This window comes from Vicugna pacos, chromosome 20, assembly GCF_048564905.1.
Source record: "Vicugna pacos chromosome 20, VicPac4, whole genome shotgun sequence".
Lineage (NCBI taxonomy): Eukaryota > Metazoa > Chordata > Mammalia > Artiodactyla > Camelidae > Vicugna > Vicugna pacos.
In genome coordinates, this window is record NC_133006.1 from 32,118,489 (window position 1) to 32,132,891 (window position 14,403).

General features: G+C 34.3%; 1 protein-coding gene across 2 annotated transcripts in view; it reads left to right on the plus strand.

Annotated features, from left to right (window-relative positions):
* Positions 1-14,403, plus strand: part of DEK (DEK proto-oncogene) — a 28,742-nt gene that overhangs the window by 2,698 nt on the left and 11,641 nt on the right. For both annotated transcript variants that reach the window (XM_072945610.1, XM_072945609.1), the window contains exons 3-7: positions 972-1,073; positions 1,303-1,412; positions 2,495-2,589; positions 3,403-3,523; positions 7,640-7,828. In XM_072945610.1, coding sequence (XP_072801711.1) covers positions 972-1,073; positions 1,303-1,412; positions 2,495-2,589; positions 3,403-3,523; positions 7,640-7,828 — 617 coding nt within the window. The remainder of the gene's footprint in view (positions 1-971; positions 1,074-1,302; positions 1,413-2,494; positions 2,590-3,402; positions 3,524-7,639; positions 7,829-14,403) is intronic.

The window sequence follows — 14,403 nt, forward strand, 5'->3', positions numbered from 1 at the left end:
AATTACTCTTTTCTCAATTCACAACTTTTATTTGTATCGTTTTGGAAGTGTTTTATCATCCTCTACTTTGGAGTATAGTATTTGTGTCTCATCAACCCCGGTAGACATGATCTCTTTTAAGAAATACTCAATTTCTTAATCATCTGTTGATCCTCCCTTAGTATCTAGTGCAGCTTTGCACAAAACAGGCATTCAGTTGAGTGAATGCAGGAATTTCCAGCAGTATATAGGGTCCTTTTATCTGACTTTATCTCAGTAAGTAAATGGCTTTAGAATATCAAGCTTAATGTTTTAAGCTTTAAAATATAATGTATTTCCTAGCTTTTTTTTTTAAAGCAGGCTGGGCTGAACATTTCAAAAACTTTTTACAGTGATTTGTGATCATTATGAACATAATCTCTTGAAGTGCCCCTCCCAGTTGTCTTAAATGTACACTTGCAGAATTTTACCCTAGCCACAGTAACTGTGCTGCTCTGCCTTATGGTTCTTGTCTTTGTTTTGTCAGCTTACCAAATTATTGCTTTCCCCTGTGTATATCTTTTGAAGTTCTTAAAATCTCAATCTAAACTTGCTGCTTCTGTAAAGTGCACTGTGAATCCCAATAAATGGAATTATGTCTAGTCAGAGTAGACTTAGGGTGTTGTTGATTTTTCACAAATAAAGTGACTGGATTTCTACAGCAGTATTTATAGTTGGATAAAAAGTTTGTTTGCATTCTGATTTGATTTTATTTTTTTTGACTGGATCCCCTGTGGTGTTGGCAGGTAAGTGAAATGTTACTGTTAAAAAACTTCAGTGATGCTATTAACTTATGAAATATTTTTATCTCTGTTATGTCATTTGTTTCTCAAAATCATGCTCAGAAGACTAAGGTATTAGGTGTCTGCTATTTTCTTCTACATGTTTATCCAATAAAGTTAATACAGTCTTTAAGCTTTTAGTTATTTAAAAAGTATTAAATTAACTTCTAGAAAAGAGTCTCATCGTGGAAGGCAAGAGGGAGAAGAAAAAAGTAGAGAGGTTGACAATGCAAGTCTCTTCCTTACAAAGAGAGCCATTTACAATTGCACAAGGTAAGTTTATGTTTATTTCATTTTATAGTGAAAATGCCTAATATACAAAACGATGGTTAGCAGTGCTTCATTTTTAGTGTTTACTAAATAGTAGTATATTATTGGTGTAATTTTTAAAATTTTTCCTAATTAGAGCAGAAGTTACATGTAAATTATGTTGTAAAAATAGTTCTCATTAAATTAAATGTGCTAACACATAATGAATATTTAATATGGTATTTTTTTCTAGGAAAGGGGCAGAAACTTTGTGAAATTGAAAGGATACATTTTTTTCTGAGTAAGAAGAAAACAGATGAACTTAGAAATCTACATAAACTGCTTTACAACAGACCAGGCACAGTAAGACTTTTTATACCTTTAACCAAGTCACATATTTATGTGATAAAATACTTCACAATAGAAGCCTAATTTTCGTCCTGGAAAGGACTTAAGTGATCAACTGGATCAATTTCCTACTTTACAAGTGAGCCAGCTGAGACAAAACCTGAGACAAGTGTGCCTCAGGTTTTGACTGACTTACACAGATAGGACATGTAGCAGCTGGATGTCAACCATTAGTGTGGCAATATCCAGGGTCCTGTATACTGTAGTTGTTTTTAGGCCAATCTCATATTTCAAATTGTGAAATCCAAATTATGATGATATTAGTGATCTTTAACTGTATTAGGAGAAATTTATACTTTGGATGTTTTTAAGCATTCAGAACAAATGATACGTATTGTATCTTGTTTGAGCAAATAACTAATAAATTAGGTGGTAATTCTTTGGCAATGTATTTGTTAGAATAAATCGGCGTTTCATTTACTGAATTATTACACTGTACACACAGCTTTGGTATTGCATATAAGTGAGGAGATTTTGCTTTGGGCTGTACACAGGCAAAGTAAAGCTTGATATTGTTAGACTGTCTGAAGCATGGTAAAATTTATTTTCATGTGTTACCTTATTCAACCCTCACAACAGTCTAATTTACACAAGTCTCATTACTGCTAAATGGTATTAACTTTTGAAGGTGCTCTGTTCTTTACTTTTTAAAGACTGAATCCCTGACTTTCTGATTTGGAAAATAAGAATTACTGCTAGTAACTTGTATTACTTGAGGAAAGAATGTCTTTTTTAGTAGTAACTTTCCATATCCCTTGGTGCTATCAGAAAACATTTAGTTGGGGGTTTATAATTACAGTAAAAATTCCCAGATGAAATTCATCCAAATTCAAACTGTTATTTTCAAAGAATTAAGTTTGTAAACACTTTATAATGTTAATATTTTAGTAATAAATACAGTTTTCCATTGTGAATAAAAATGTTGAGTAAATCAATACTGTAACATGGAGACAGTTGTGAAAATAAAGATGTTGACTTTAAATTTTCTCTTGTGTATGTTACTGGGTAATAAGCATTAATAATGGAAACATTTTCAGGTGTCCTCATTAAAGAAGAATGTGGGTCAGTTCAGTGGCTTTCCATTTGAAAAAGGAAGTACCCAATATAAAAAGAAGGAAGAAATGTTGAAAAAGTAAGTTATTTTTATATCATATGTTGATTAATATGCTTCCAATGTATTTTTAAACGTTTAAATATAACCACCGTTATATTTTAAGTAGACTGCTGATTCTTTGCTTTAAGTTCCAAGACAATGTCATCATAAACTATTAACTATTAGATTCCAGTAAATATTGGATATCAAGGTTATTGAAAACTCAAAGACATTTCTGTTTCTTAGAAGAATGATACACATAGATAAATTATTCACAGTCTAAAAATGTAGAGTCTTAAGGGAATGTAGTGGAAACTATTCCACTCCTGTTCCTGTCAGCCACTCAGTTCCCCCACTCTACAGGTACGGTTTAAACTACTTTAAAAATAATCAATTTGATAGAAATCATAATGCAAGCAAGTTGATATATATTTTTAAAATTTTTGAGATAGGTTCTTAGAGCTTTTGTTTATTGTTATGTATTTATTATGTAGTTTGAGAACTTTAATAATTACCTATTCCTTCATTGAGACATTCAGTAGGAATGCTGAGGGAGAAATGTATTATTTAATCACTACCCAGAAGAATTAACAAATTTGTGAGTTTCATAGTATCAAAAAGCTTTTTACATTATTTTCTAGTGAGCTAAGTGAATTTATTAATAATTATATCTTTTTATTTTGTGCACTAGTCAAGATTATCAGGAGTACTTATAAAATTCAGAGAAACATTGGCTGCTTTCTTAATGTCTTTGGCTGAACCAGTTTGGTTAGCTATTACCTGTATATTGTAGAGGATGTTTATAAACTTTCCTTCATAATCACAGTTGGTTTCTTCCATTTTCTGTTTCAGATTCAGAAATGCCATGTTAAAGAGCATCTGCGAGGTTCTTGATTTGGAGAGATCAGGTGTAAATAGTGAACTGGTGAAAAGGATCTTGAATTTCTTAATGCATCCAAAGCCTTCTGGCAAAGTGAGGACCACTTTTTACTATTTCAGAAACAAATCAATTATTTGTAGTCTCTCCTTTTTTTTTTTTTTAATAAGGAACAATTTAATTAGTTAGCATTGCTGTCAACATTTTAGTAGTATCTTCTACATTCAAAGATACTGGCATATCTGCAACAGTTTCATGATAGAGATAACATAGAAGGCATATGGATATATTCTCCCTTATCAGGGATAAAGAATATAAGATTAAGAAAAGTAATTGTTAACTAAATGTTAAGTGGGCCAGAAATACAAAGTAAGTATCCAGAGTTACATGTCTAGAAGGCACTTGAAGAACAGAAATAGGTCGAGTTGAGGATGAGGAGGCTGGTGGAGGAGGGTGTGCAACCTGTAATCAGATCAGGAAAGACACGATGATGTATTAGAACTGGGTATTTTCTAGATACTGGAGTAAATGAGAAAGTGACAGAAAAAAGTTGCCTCTTTCAAGTTTCTTGGATTGGGTTTCCAGAATCCTTAGTAGAGCCCAGGAGATGGACAGGGAAGTAAAATGGTCTTATGGTTTCCCCCACACTTCCTAACATCTGGATTAGGTTTTCCCTAATTCTTTAACAGTAACAAAGGACATTACTACCTTAAAATGTCAGTTGAAATGTTAGTTATATGACGTTGCATTTTCAGTTTAAATCTTTCAACAAACATTTTCATATTTTTTCACATTTTGATAGGAAAGAAATTGTGAAGAGATCTGGAGGGCCTAGGAGTTCAGGGGAACACTATCAGTGAGGGGAGAAAGTAAAGAGTAGAAACCAGAAAATAGCTCTGGGGCTCTGTTTTTGCCTTTTCTTGGTCCTGTTTACCATTAGCAGGACAGTGAAACTTACAGATAGTTTTGTCATGCAGCTGTACACCAAAGGGGTATGGAGATTTTTGGGAGCTGGAGGTGGTGTTTTGAATTGGTTATTTAAAAGATGAGATTATATTTCTGTTTCTCTAAACTTACAATATGGCTATACCTATACCTTGGGATTTCAGGGGACAGATTTGAACAGTTTCCCCAGAAGCAATTACTAAGTTGCCTAAGTTGAGGGATATGGTTGGCAGGGGGGTGATAATTAGGTTTGTTTATTTTTATTTATTTATTTTTAATGGAGATACTGAGGATTGAACTCAGGACCTTGTGTGTGCTGAACACACACTCTACCACTGAACTGTACCCTCCCCCCACGAGGGATATGTTTATATTCAACTTTTCCTCAGAGATTTTCAAATGTGTTCTTTTCAGGACCCCGTTACCCTCTTAAAATTAATGAGGACCCCTAGAGCTTCTGTTTATGTGGGTTATTTTGATATTTACTGTGTTCTAAATTAAAACTGAAAAATCCTAAAAATTATATTTTGTATGAGAAGTAATTACTTTCCAAAATTTTAATGAGAATGGCATTGTTTTTGCAAATTTGCTTATGTCAGGCTTAAGAGAAGACAACTCTATTCTCATTTGCTTCTGCATTTCCATCTGTTGCAATGTATTGTTTTGCTTGAAGTATATGAAGAAAATCCAGCCTCACACAGCTATGTAGTTAGAAAAAGGAGGAATATTTTTAAAACCTTTCCTGATAATTGTGGATAGTCTCCTTTGATACAATATCAAAACTCTGCAGTGGTGGATTCTTAAAGGTTAGTTGTAATATGTTTGAAACCGTGTTAATGAACTTGGACCTTTTACCTATGCTTGATTCTTTAATATGCACTCTCCATTTGGAAAGTATCAGTTCCCTGAATTACGCATATGTTCCACATGTTGGCACATTTCACTGAACACTGTCAATCACATTCCTTAATATAACCATCATCATATCAGGAAAAATCTTTAGGTACTGGGATGCTGTCACGTCAGTGGTAGTGGGTATGAATTTTTCCAAATTCTCATTTTCACTTGAAAATTTGAAACCTACTGGCAACAAATACTGTCAGTTGTTTTCCTTGAGATGATAGGCTCACATTCATTTTTGAGAACATGTCAATGAAATAAACCTAAGTCTGAATAGGCATGGATTTTTAATTACTCTTTTAAAAAATGATGTACCATGAAAAAAAGTGGCTAACTAGCTTACTGCTCAGCTGTGCAAATGCTTTTCCTTGAGAAAATCAGTGAGCTTCCATATATAGCCGAAGTACTCTATATACTTCCCATTTTGTTACACAAATGCTTTAAAGACTTACTCAAAGGTTGAGCATTAATACAGTTAGTATTTACTGTTGCATCAAGGACATTCTTAAGTGAAATACCCTGCTGATGTGTGGTTGTGAGGAATATAATGACTACAAAGTGATCTTAAAATTGTTATACTAACATTGTTTACTAACCTTTTGTATTTCTACCTTGATTGTTAATCAGATTTTGTTTCCAAAATGGGATAATGCTGTTGACACTGGATTCTGAGTAATAGTTTCAACTGTTTTGTATAGGAAAAGTCTAATTATCTAATTCTAATTTCTAATATTTTAATTCTGTAGCATTTATATATTACTACTTTTTAAAAATTAAAAGCTCTTCATTTATTTTTGGAAGTTGTATTTTCTTGATTTTTTTTTCTTGAATAATTTAACAGACTTTCATTTTCCTATACCTAGCACTCATTCCTATCCTTATATTACTAATTTCGTATACAGATTATATTCTTATTACCTGTATTTAGTTCCTGAGCTGACATAGGGAGGGAAACCACATTGTTTAAATATATTTGTATCTTGGATTTCATTTAGTGAGTGGTGAGAGTCAATTTTTTTCCTCCAAACAAGCATATCAAAGAATTCATCCAAATGGATTTGGTTCCTGGTATAGTTGGTAATGGCAATAATTCACTTAACAAGGTTATCTGTATACATTTAGGGAGGTTTCTTGTGGGGAATCTCTGAGAAATACCTTTAGTCCACTAACTTAAAGTTTCTGACGTGACCTAGATTGGCTCTTTCCCAGTCTGCCTTTAGAAGGATAGGTTGTTTGGGCAAGCTAGGGCTATCCTGTGGACTGTAGATAGCCTGGAAATACAGCACTACACAAACAGCAGCTGCCTTTAGTTTTTGTGCAGGTGATAGTGACCCCTAAGATTGAAAGTTCTTAGGAGAGAAAGGGACCTGTGGTTCTGCTAGTTTCATGAGAGATACTGCTTAATGTTACCAATAACATTTACACAATTATGCATGTTAAGATTATATCACGGAATTTTCCTTAATGTTTCTGCGTATTGCAGAGAATAACAGGCGAAAATAAAGACGAAAGATACCCATAATTTTAGAAATAATAATTTTAATTCCTTAGTGGTATCTTTTTAGATCCTTTATGCAAGTTTATTTTACAGTTTTCCATTTCAGAAGTTAGCAAATACCCACCCCAAGAAAGCATTTAAAAATTAAATTTGTTGGTTAATATAATCAAGTCATTTTTCTCATGTGATCTGTGCTTTTTAAATATGCTTGCTTTAATTGAATATCAAAGTAATGGCAGTATACTTATTTTGTGGTTCTTAATTACTTTCATAATTAACATATTCAACACTTAACTGCATATTTTAAATTGTCAGTGAGAATATAATCCTGGCATTATTGAAAGTAGAGCCCCTAGGTAATATGAATATAAACTATATGCTTCATAAATTCAGAATGTGTAAAGTGAGGTTTTATTTCCCTTATGAATGGTTCCTCCCAGTCCTTTTATTGGAGAGTCCCCTAAAGCAAGAAGGCAGCAACAGTTTTAAAGTTTGTAGGAGTGAAATAAATTACAAGTCTAACTGAAAATATTGTCTTGATGAAGTGTAAACAACTGTCTAAACACGGTGTGTACTCAGGTTTCTAGTCCCATATCAGAATGTAGGATACATCTTTCAACATTTGTGAAGAGTCTCTCACCTAGATGTTTAAAACCTAGAGTTCTAAACAAATGAAAAGGGTATTGGTAGTGCAGACAAAACAATTAACTTGACACATTGAGTTCAAGATGAATTATTCTATGTAAAGCTGCTAAGCTTGAAAATAAAATTTCTCAAGACAAGAACAAGAGGAATTGAGAAGTAGTTATCAAAAACAGGTGATTGACTTGGAAATAAAATATCTCATTGGTTTATTTCATTTTATGCAGCCATTGCCAAAATCTAAAAAAACTTCTAGCAAAGGCAACAAGAAGGAACGGAATAGTTCTGGAATGGCCAGGAAAGCTAAGCGAACCAAATGTCCTGAAATCCTGTCAGATGAATCCAGCAGTGAAGAAGACGAAAAGAAAAACAAGGAAGAGTCTTCAGATGAAGAAGATAAAGAAAGTGAAGAGGAGGTAAAGTGTTGGGGTTTTTTTTTCCCCACAACTTTCCATGGGGAGAGTTAAGTACTCCTGCTCTAGAATAGCTATAGCCAGAAAGCATAGATTGAGGGAACTATGTATGTACCGTATTGGCTGATTTTAATTCCAAAGACTCAGAAACGCTCAAGGATAAACCCTTTCTTTCCCTCAAGGAGCTTTTGGTTTTATTGCCTTGCCAATGTGTAAGAGTTGGGAAGGAGGTTGGTGTGGACTGGATTTGAACTGGACTGTGAAGACCAGAGTAGGTAAATGGAAAGGAACAGGCGGGGAAAGGGTGCATATCCTGACAGGAACACAAAGGAGCAGATTTTTTGATAGTATTTAATATTTTATGGTTGGCTTGGACCATTTTATTCTGTCTTATGCAAAAAGCAAGGGTTTAAGGACCACCATTTTTTTCTTAGCTCAGGGTTTATTTAATGAGAATAGCAGCATCTGAAGTTTGATTGGTGGGCAAATCTTGTATCACTTAGGAATGCCTGCCATTTTCTTTCACTTGGGAGTGTTGATAAAATGCTGAGAATATTTAGTTTCCAGAGTAAAACTTCAGGAAGAGGAGAGCTGCTGAACCTTTTAAGGGGTTAACTTCATCCTCTCCTTGGTATGTATCTTCTGTCAAGTACATGAGAGTGGGTACAAGGAGATGATTTTCTGTTGTTAACAGTGTTTTGGTGGCTCTGTTTTACCTTTGTTTTGGTGCTCCTTTTAATGGTCAGAACTTGCTCTGTAAGTTGGGTAATCCCCCTTGTCTTATTTAGGAACTTGATCGATGTGGCGTGATATTATGGGCCCAGTTGATTCTTCAGTGTGGAGGGTGCTCTAGTATATTTGCCCACTACATGCTGATAGCACATCCCCACCCCCAGCCTCCAGTTGTGAAAACCAGAAATGTTTCTAGACGTTACCATGCCAAATGTCCCCTGGGGGCAGAATCACCTTCAGTTGATAACTACTGGATTAAAGAAAATAAAGATATGGTGAACCCTGATTTTATATGTGTGTGCATTTTGTGTATATTTGTCTTTAGGTATTTAAAATCCACACTTGTTTTAATGTCAAGTTTTACAGACTCCTACAAAGTTAAGTATGAAATGCTTCATAATTTAAAAAAGGATATTATAGATCTAGCAAATGTTTCCTAAATAGTATCTTAATATATTTTTGGTGTGAAGGAAGATGAGTAATCTGAGCACTAAGGTTTTTATGGAATAGATTTTAAGGATATGTAGGAAGCGAACATGTTTGTTTATATGTGAATATATAATAGTAGCAATTTTGCAGTAATAGATTTCCTCATTGAACAAATTTTTGGTTATCTCCTATGTGTATTCACTATGCTTCCCAAAGCCATTTTAAAGGCTGATTTAAAGTATGGAAAGTTGTTATAAGCATCTAATTTTTTCATAGAGGTAATTATGAGAATGGCCTTTGGAGACTGAGTTCAAATCCAGCTGTATACTTATTATCCCTGTATGACTTTAGACAAGTTGCTTATAAACTCGGTACCTCAGTTTCCCATCTGTAAGATGGGGATAATGAAAGTACCGGCCCTCAAAGTATTTATTAAGTGACTTTATTTAAAGCACTTGGAGCAGTGCTTGGCACAAGTACTATGTAAGTATTAGCTGCTGCTGTTACTTTTAATATTAGCATGTTTTATCATATGTAAGATTTCTAAATCCAGTCTTCCTATTATTACTAAGGTGCAGGTTAAAGTCAGGATATTTTATATTCATTTCTTTTTTGCTTCCAGATTATTGTCCCATTGTTTCAAATAGAGTTAGTTGGTGTCTGTGATTATAGGTGACCCCTGATTTATAACCGTATTAATTTTTTGACAAGTGAAGTTGACCCCCTGCAAATCAACGCCTTTCTACAGTACTGTAAATGAGGATCTTTTGCTAGAAACCCAGGTCAAATGATGAAAATCCATGGAGGAAAAACACAAAAATGCTTTTATAGGCATTAAGTATATCAAATCACACAATATAAAAGCTATTTCATAATGCTCTATTTTCTGTTTTGGTTTTTCTGCTTGGGATGGTATTGACAGACTTCATAAAATGTAATGCCAATAAAATCTGGACTGAGAAATCTTTCTATTTTCCTGATACGTCACCCTCCAACAAACAAAGATATTCTTTATTTCTCTAAAGACTTTCAAATATAGGGCTATCCTCAAAAGCTTTATTGTTGATTCGATTACTAGAAAGGCTCTGATTGCCTTTGAAAGGTAAGTGCTAGCAGGAAGGACGGTGTTTTTTTGTTTTTTTTTTTAACACCTTTATTATGGTATGATTCCTGGGCAGTAAACTACACTTATTTCAGGTGTACAGTTTGATAAACTTTGATAGATGTATATACACCAATGAAACCACCACCACAATCAAGATAGCTAACGTTTCCATCACTTCCCCAAGGAGTCCAAATTTTGAATTCCCAGTTTATCCCTTCCCACCCTCTTTACTCTCTGGTAACCATACGTTTGCTCTCTGTCTGTGGGTCTGGTTCTGTTTTATAGATAAGTTCATTTGGGTCCTTTTTTTAGAGTCCACATAAAATCAATATATGGTATTTTTCTTCTGTGTGTGTGTGTGTGTGTGTGTGTGTATAATACATCTCCTTTATCCAGTCATCTGTTGATTGACATTTGGGTTGTTTCCTTGTCTTGGCTATTGTATATAGTGCTGCTGTGAACACTGGGGTACATGTGTCTTTTCGAATTATATTTTCCTCCAGATATATGCCCAGGAGTGGGATTGCTGGTTTGTATGGTAAGTCTGTTCTTAGTTTTTTAAGGAATCTCCATACTGTCCTCCACAGTGACTGTACCAATTTACATTCCCACCAACAGTGTAGGAAGGTTCCTTTTCCTCCACACCCTCTCCAGCATTTATTGCTTGTGGACTTTTTAATAATGGCCATTCTGACTGGTGTGAGGTGATACCTCATTGTAGTTTATATTTGCATTTCTTTAACAGTAATGTTGAGCATCTTTTCATGTGCTTGTTTGCCATCTGGATGTCTTTGGAGAAATGTCTATTTAGGTCCTCTGCTCATTTTTTGATTGGGTAGCTTGTTTTTTTGATAGTAAGTTTTATGAGCTATTTGTATATTTTGGAAATTAGTCCCTTGTCAGTCACATCATTTGCGAATATTGTCTCCCATTCTGTAGGTTTTGTTTTTCGTTTTGTTGATGGTATCCTAAAAACTTTTAAGTTTAATTAGATCACATTTGTTTATTTTTGCTTTTATTTTCATTACTCTAGGAGCTGGTTCAAAAAATGTATTACTGTGATTTATGTCCAAGAATGTTCTGCCTATGTTTTCTTCTGGGAGCTTTATGGTACCTGGTCTTACATTTATGTCTTTAATCCATTTTGAGTTTATTTTTGTATAGTGTGTTAGAGAATGTTCTAATTTCAGTCTTTTACAGATAGCTGTCCAATTTTCCTAGCACCACTTGTTGAAAAGACTCTTTTTTCTCTATTGTATATTCTTGCCTCCTTTGTTGTAGATTAATTGACCTTAAGTGCCTTGGTTTATTTCTGGACTTTCTATCCTGTTCCGTTGAGCTGTATGTCTGCTTTTTTGCTGGTACCATGCATACTATTTTGATAACTATAGCTTTGTAGTATAGTCTGAAGTCAGGGAGCATGATTCCCCCAGCTCCGTTCTTTTGCAAGATGATTTTGGCTATTCGGGGTCTTTTGTGTTTCCATACAAATTTTAACATTTTTTTGTTCCAGCTCTGAAAAATGTCACTGGTAGTTTGATAGAGATTATATTGAATCTGTATACTGCCTTGGGTAGTATGGCCACTTTAACAATGTTGATTCTTCCAATCCAAGAACATGGTATATCTTTCCATCTGTTTATGTTGTATTCAGTTTCTTTCATCAATGAAAACTTTAAAGTTTTCAGATTACAGTTCCTTTGCCTCCTAGGGTAGGTTTATTCCTAGGTATTTTATTCTTTTTGGAATGGTGGTAAATGGTATTGTTTCCTTAATTTCTTTTTCTGCTATTTCATTGTCAGTGTGTAGAAATGCAACTGATTTTTGTATATTAATTTTGTATCCTGCAACTTTACCAGATGTATTGATGAGCTTTAGGAATTTCTGGTATCTTCTTTAGGGTTTTCTGTTATGTATAGTATCATGTCATCCATGCACAGTGACAGTTCTACTTTTTTTCTGATTTGGACTCCCTTTATTTCTTTTTTTTCACTGATTGTTATGGCTAGGAGAGAAGGACAGTATTTCTATGGTAACTTTTATTTTTCCTTATTCTGTTTTTTGAAGACTCAGTTAAGTGGTAGCCTTGTTAGGGACTTCATAAAGGTAGGTATTTTTTGGTCAGTATTCTGAAAGGACCTCTTTTCTAAGAGGCCAGGCAGAAGAGTTGCTGGTTGATTAGAAAAGTTGAGAATTACTTAGAGACAATTTTTTTCTGCTGATTTTTTTCGTGGAAAATTACTAGGTTAATATTACTTATTTCCTGAAATGAATTTTTCCTTCATAGACAAGACTTCTCCCAGTAAGATCAGCTTCGTCTATTTTAGATTCCTGGAGTAAATAACAACTGTTTTTTGTTTCCTTTGTAAATTGAGGGGTTTGGACTAAATCTGTATCATAGTGCTGAAGTCAGAAGTCTTAAGCCGAAGTCCAGTTCAAGTTACAGTTGTTCATTAGCCAGTTACGTGATATTGAATTACTCACCTGCTATTTTTCATAGTTAGCTATGTGGAAGAATAGGATACTTAATTTTAAGTCTTTTGTAAGAAGTGTGTCACATTTAGCATGTTAGCCAGCAATTGCTAAGACATTTTGTTTGAGGTTTTTAGTACCTATACCTCTGTTTCCATGATATGCAGTGAGTGGTTCATAACAGTTTTTAAGTTGTCTTTTTTTTTTGGAATTAATTCAAATAAGGTGTTTTTCTGAGAGTAACCTGGGTAATAATTTCTTTATAAAATACCTGTTTTAAACATCTTTATCGTCTTGACTCTTGGACGTGTGCTTACTTAGTACAGTAGAAGGAGAGCAGTTTGGAACCAGGAAAAAATTGATAGATGAAGTTTCTTTAAAATGAGAGAATAGATGTTTAATTATTTTTCTATAAATTTATTCTGGAAATCAACTGATTCCCACATTGGATTAACATTTTTAGGGGAAGATTACCAGAATGAGCCAGTGAGATTAAACCATGCTCAGGCATGCCATTCACCACGGTGTTAGACCTTAGGCACAGAGAAATTACTGGATAGTACAGGAAAAGAAGGGAGAAGTAGTGCTCCCTACATTGGAGAAAACAATCCTAATCGTCTTTTAGACCCTTAAAAGCTTGCTTAACTAATACTTCTTCAGTTTTTGTATCCCAGTGTCTTTGTAGTGTACTCTTTATCTCTAGGAAAGTATAAAACAAACTAGATTTTTACTTTGTGAGCATTGAATTTATCTGAATGTTTCCAAATGTATCAGGAATGCCTTCAGCTCTAAATACTTAAAGACCCCACGAATAATGTCCAAAACAAGAGTTCCTTTTTCTTTCTTGACAAGAAGTCCACAGACAGGTAATTATGGACCAGTACAGCAGCTCAAGAAAGGTGTCGAGAATTTGGGGGCCTTCTCTCCCTGAGCCACCACCTTTACATGTGACATTTAACCTCATGATGTCAAGATGGATGTTTTCCCTTTAGGCATTGTAACCCTATTCCAGATAGAGATGAGCAGAGGGCTTTCTCCTAGTGATGTGTTGGCTTTTTACACCCTGGAAATCCCCAAGTGTGTTGCATTGGCCAGAAATTTGTTACTCAGCCACCTCTAGTTGCCAGGGAAGTTGGTGAAACCCAGGTGTTAGCTTTCCTGCCTCTGTAGGAGGAAGGCAAATAAAGATGGGTTGTTGAGTGGAGCCATCCTACAGTGTTTACCAAATCAGAAATTTTCAGTTACAATTTTGGTAAACATATTTGGACCATTTGAAGAACTATTTGGTCATGGTGGGAGGGGGAACATGAAAGTTTTGTTAGTCCTTAATTACATTCTAAAAAATAATTCCTCTATCCCAATTTGATGAGAGGAATTACAGAATTATTTCAACTATTGAAACCTTTTGTTGGAAGGCAAAGTTGAATAATTACCATAATAAAATCTGTTTAGACTTAAACGTTCATAATCTTTTGTGACATATAGCAAAGCTTGCACATTCTTTACTCTTGGCACTCTTGAGTTTTCTCAGCCAAGTTGTTAAAAGAATAGTGTATTTTAAGCTAATACTTATTTTGTTCATCTGTTCACCCAGTACAACCTTTCTGCTGTGAGGACAGGATTCTGGCTCTGTGACAGGCGTCTTTTTTGGAGACCCTCCTTCAAGAGCCCTGCTGCCTATAAAAGATAGGTAAGCCTTCTCCCAAGATTTTTTTTGCCTTCCTTCAAAAAGTACTTGTGTCATTCCCTGATTCTATACCTTCATGGTTATCAGACACATGGAAAAGCTTCAGATTTTTAAAAATTTGTATTATTTCAATACATTGTAAAAAAAAAAACT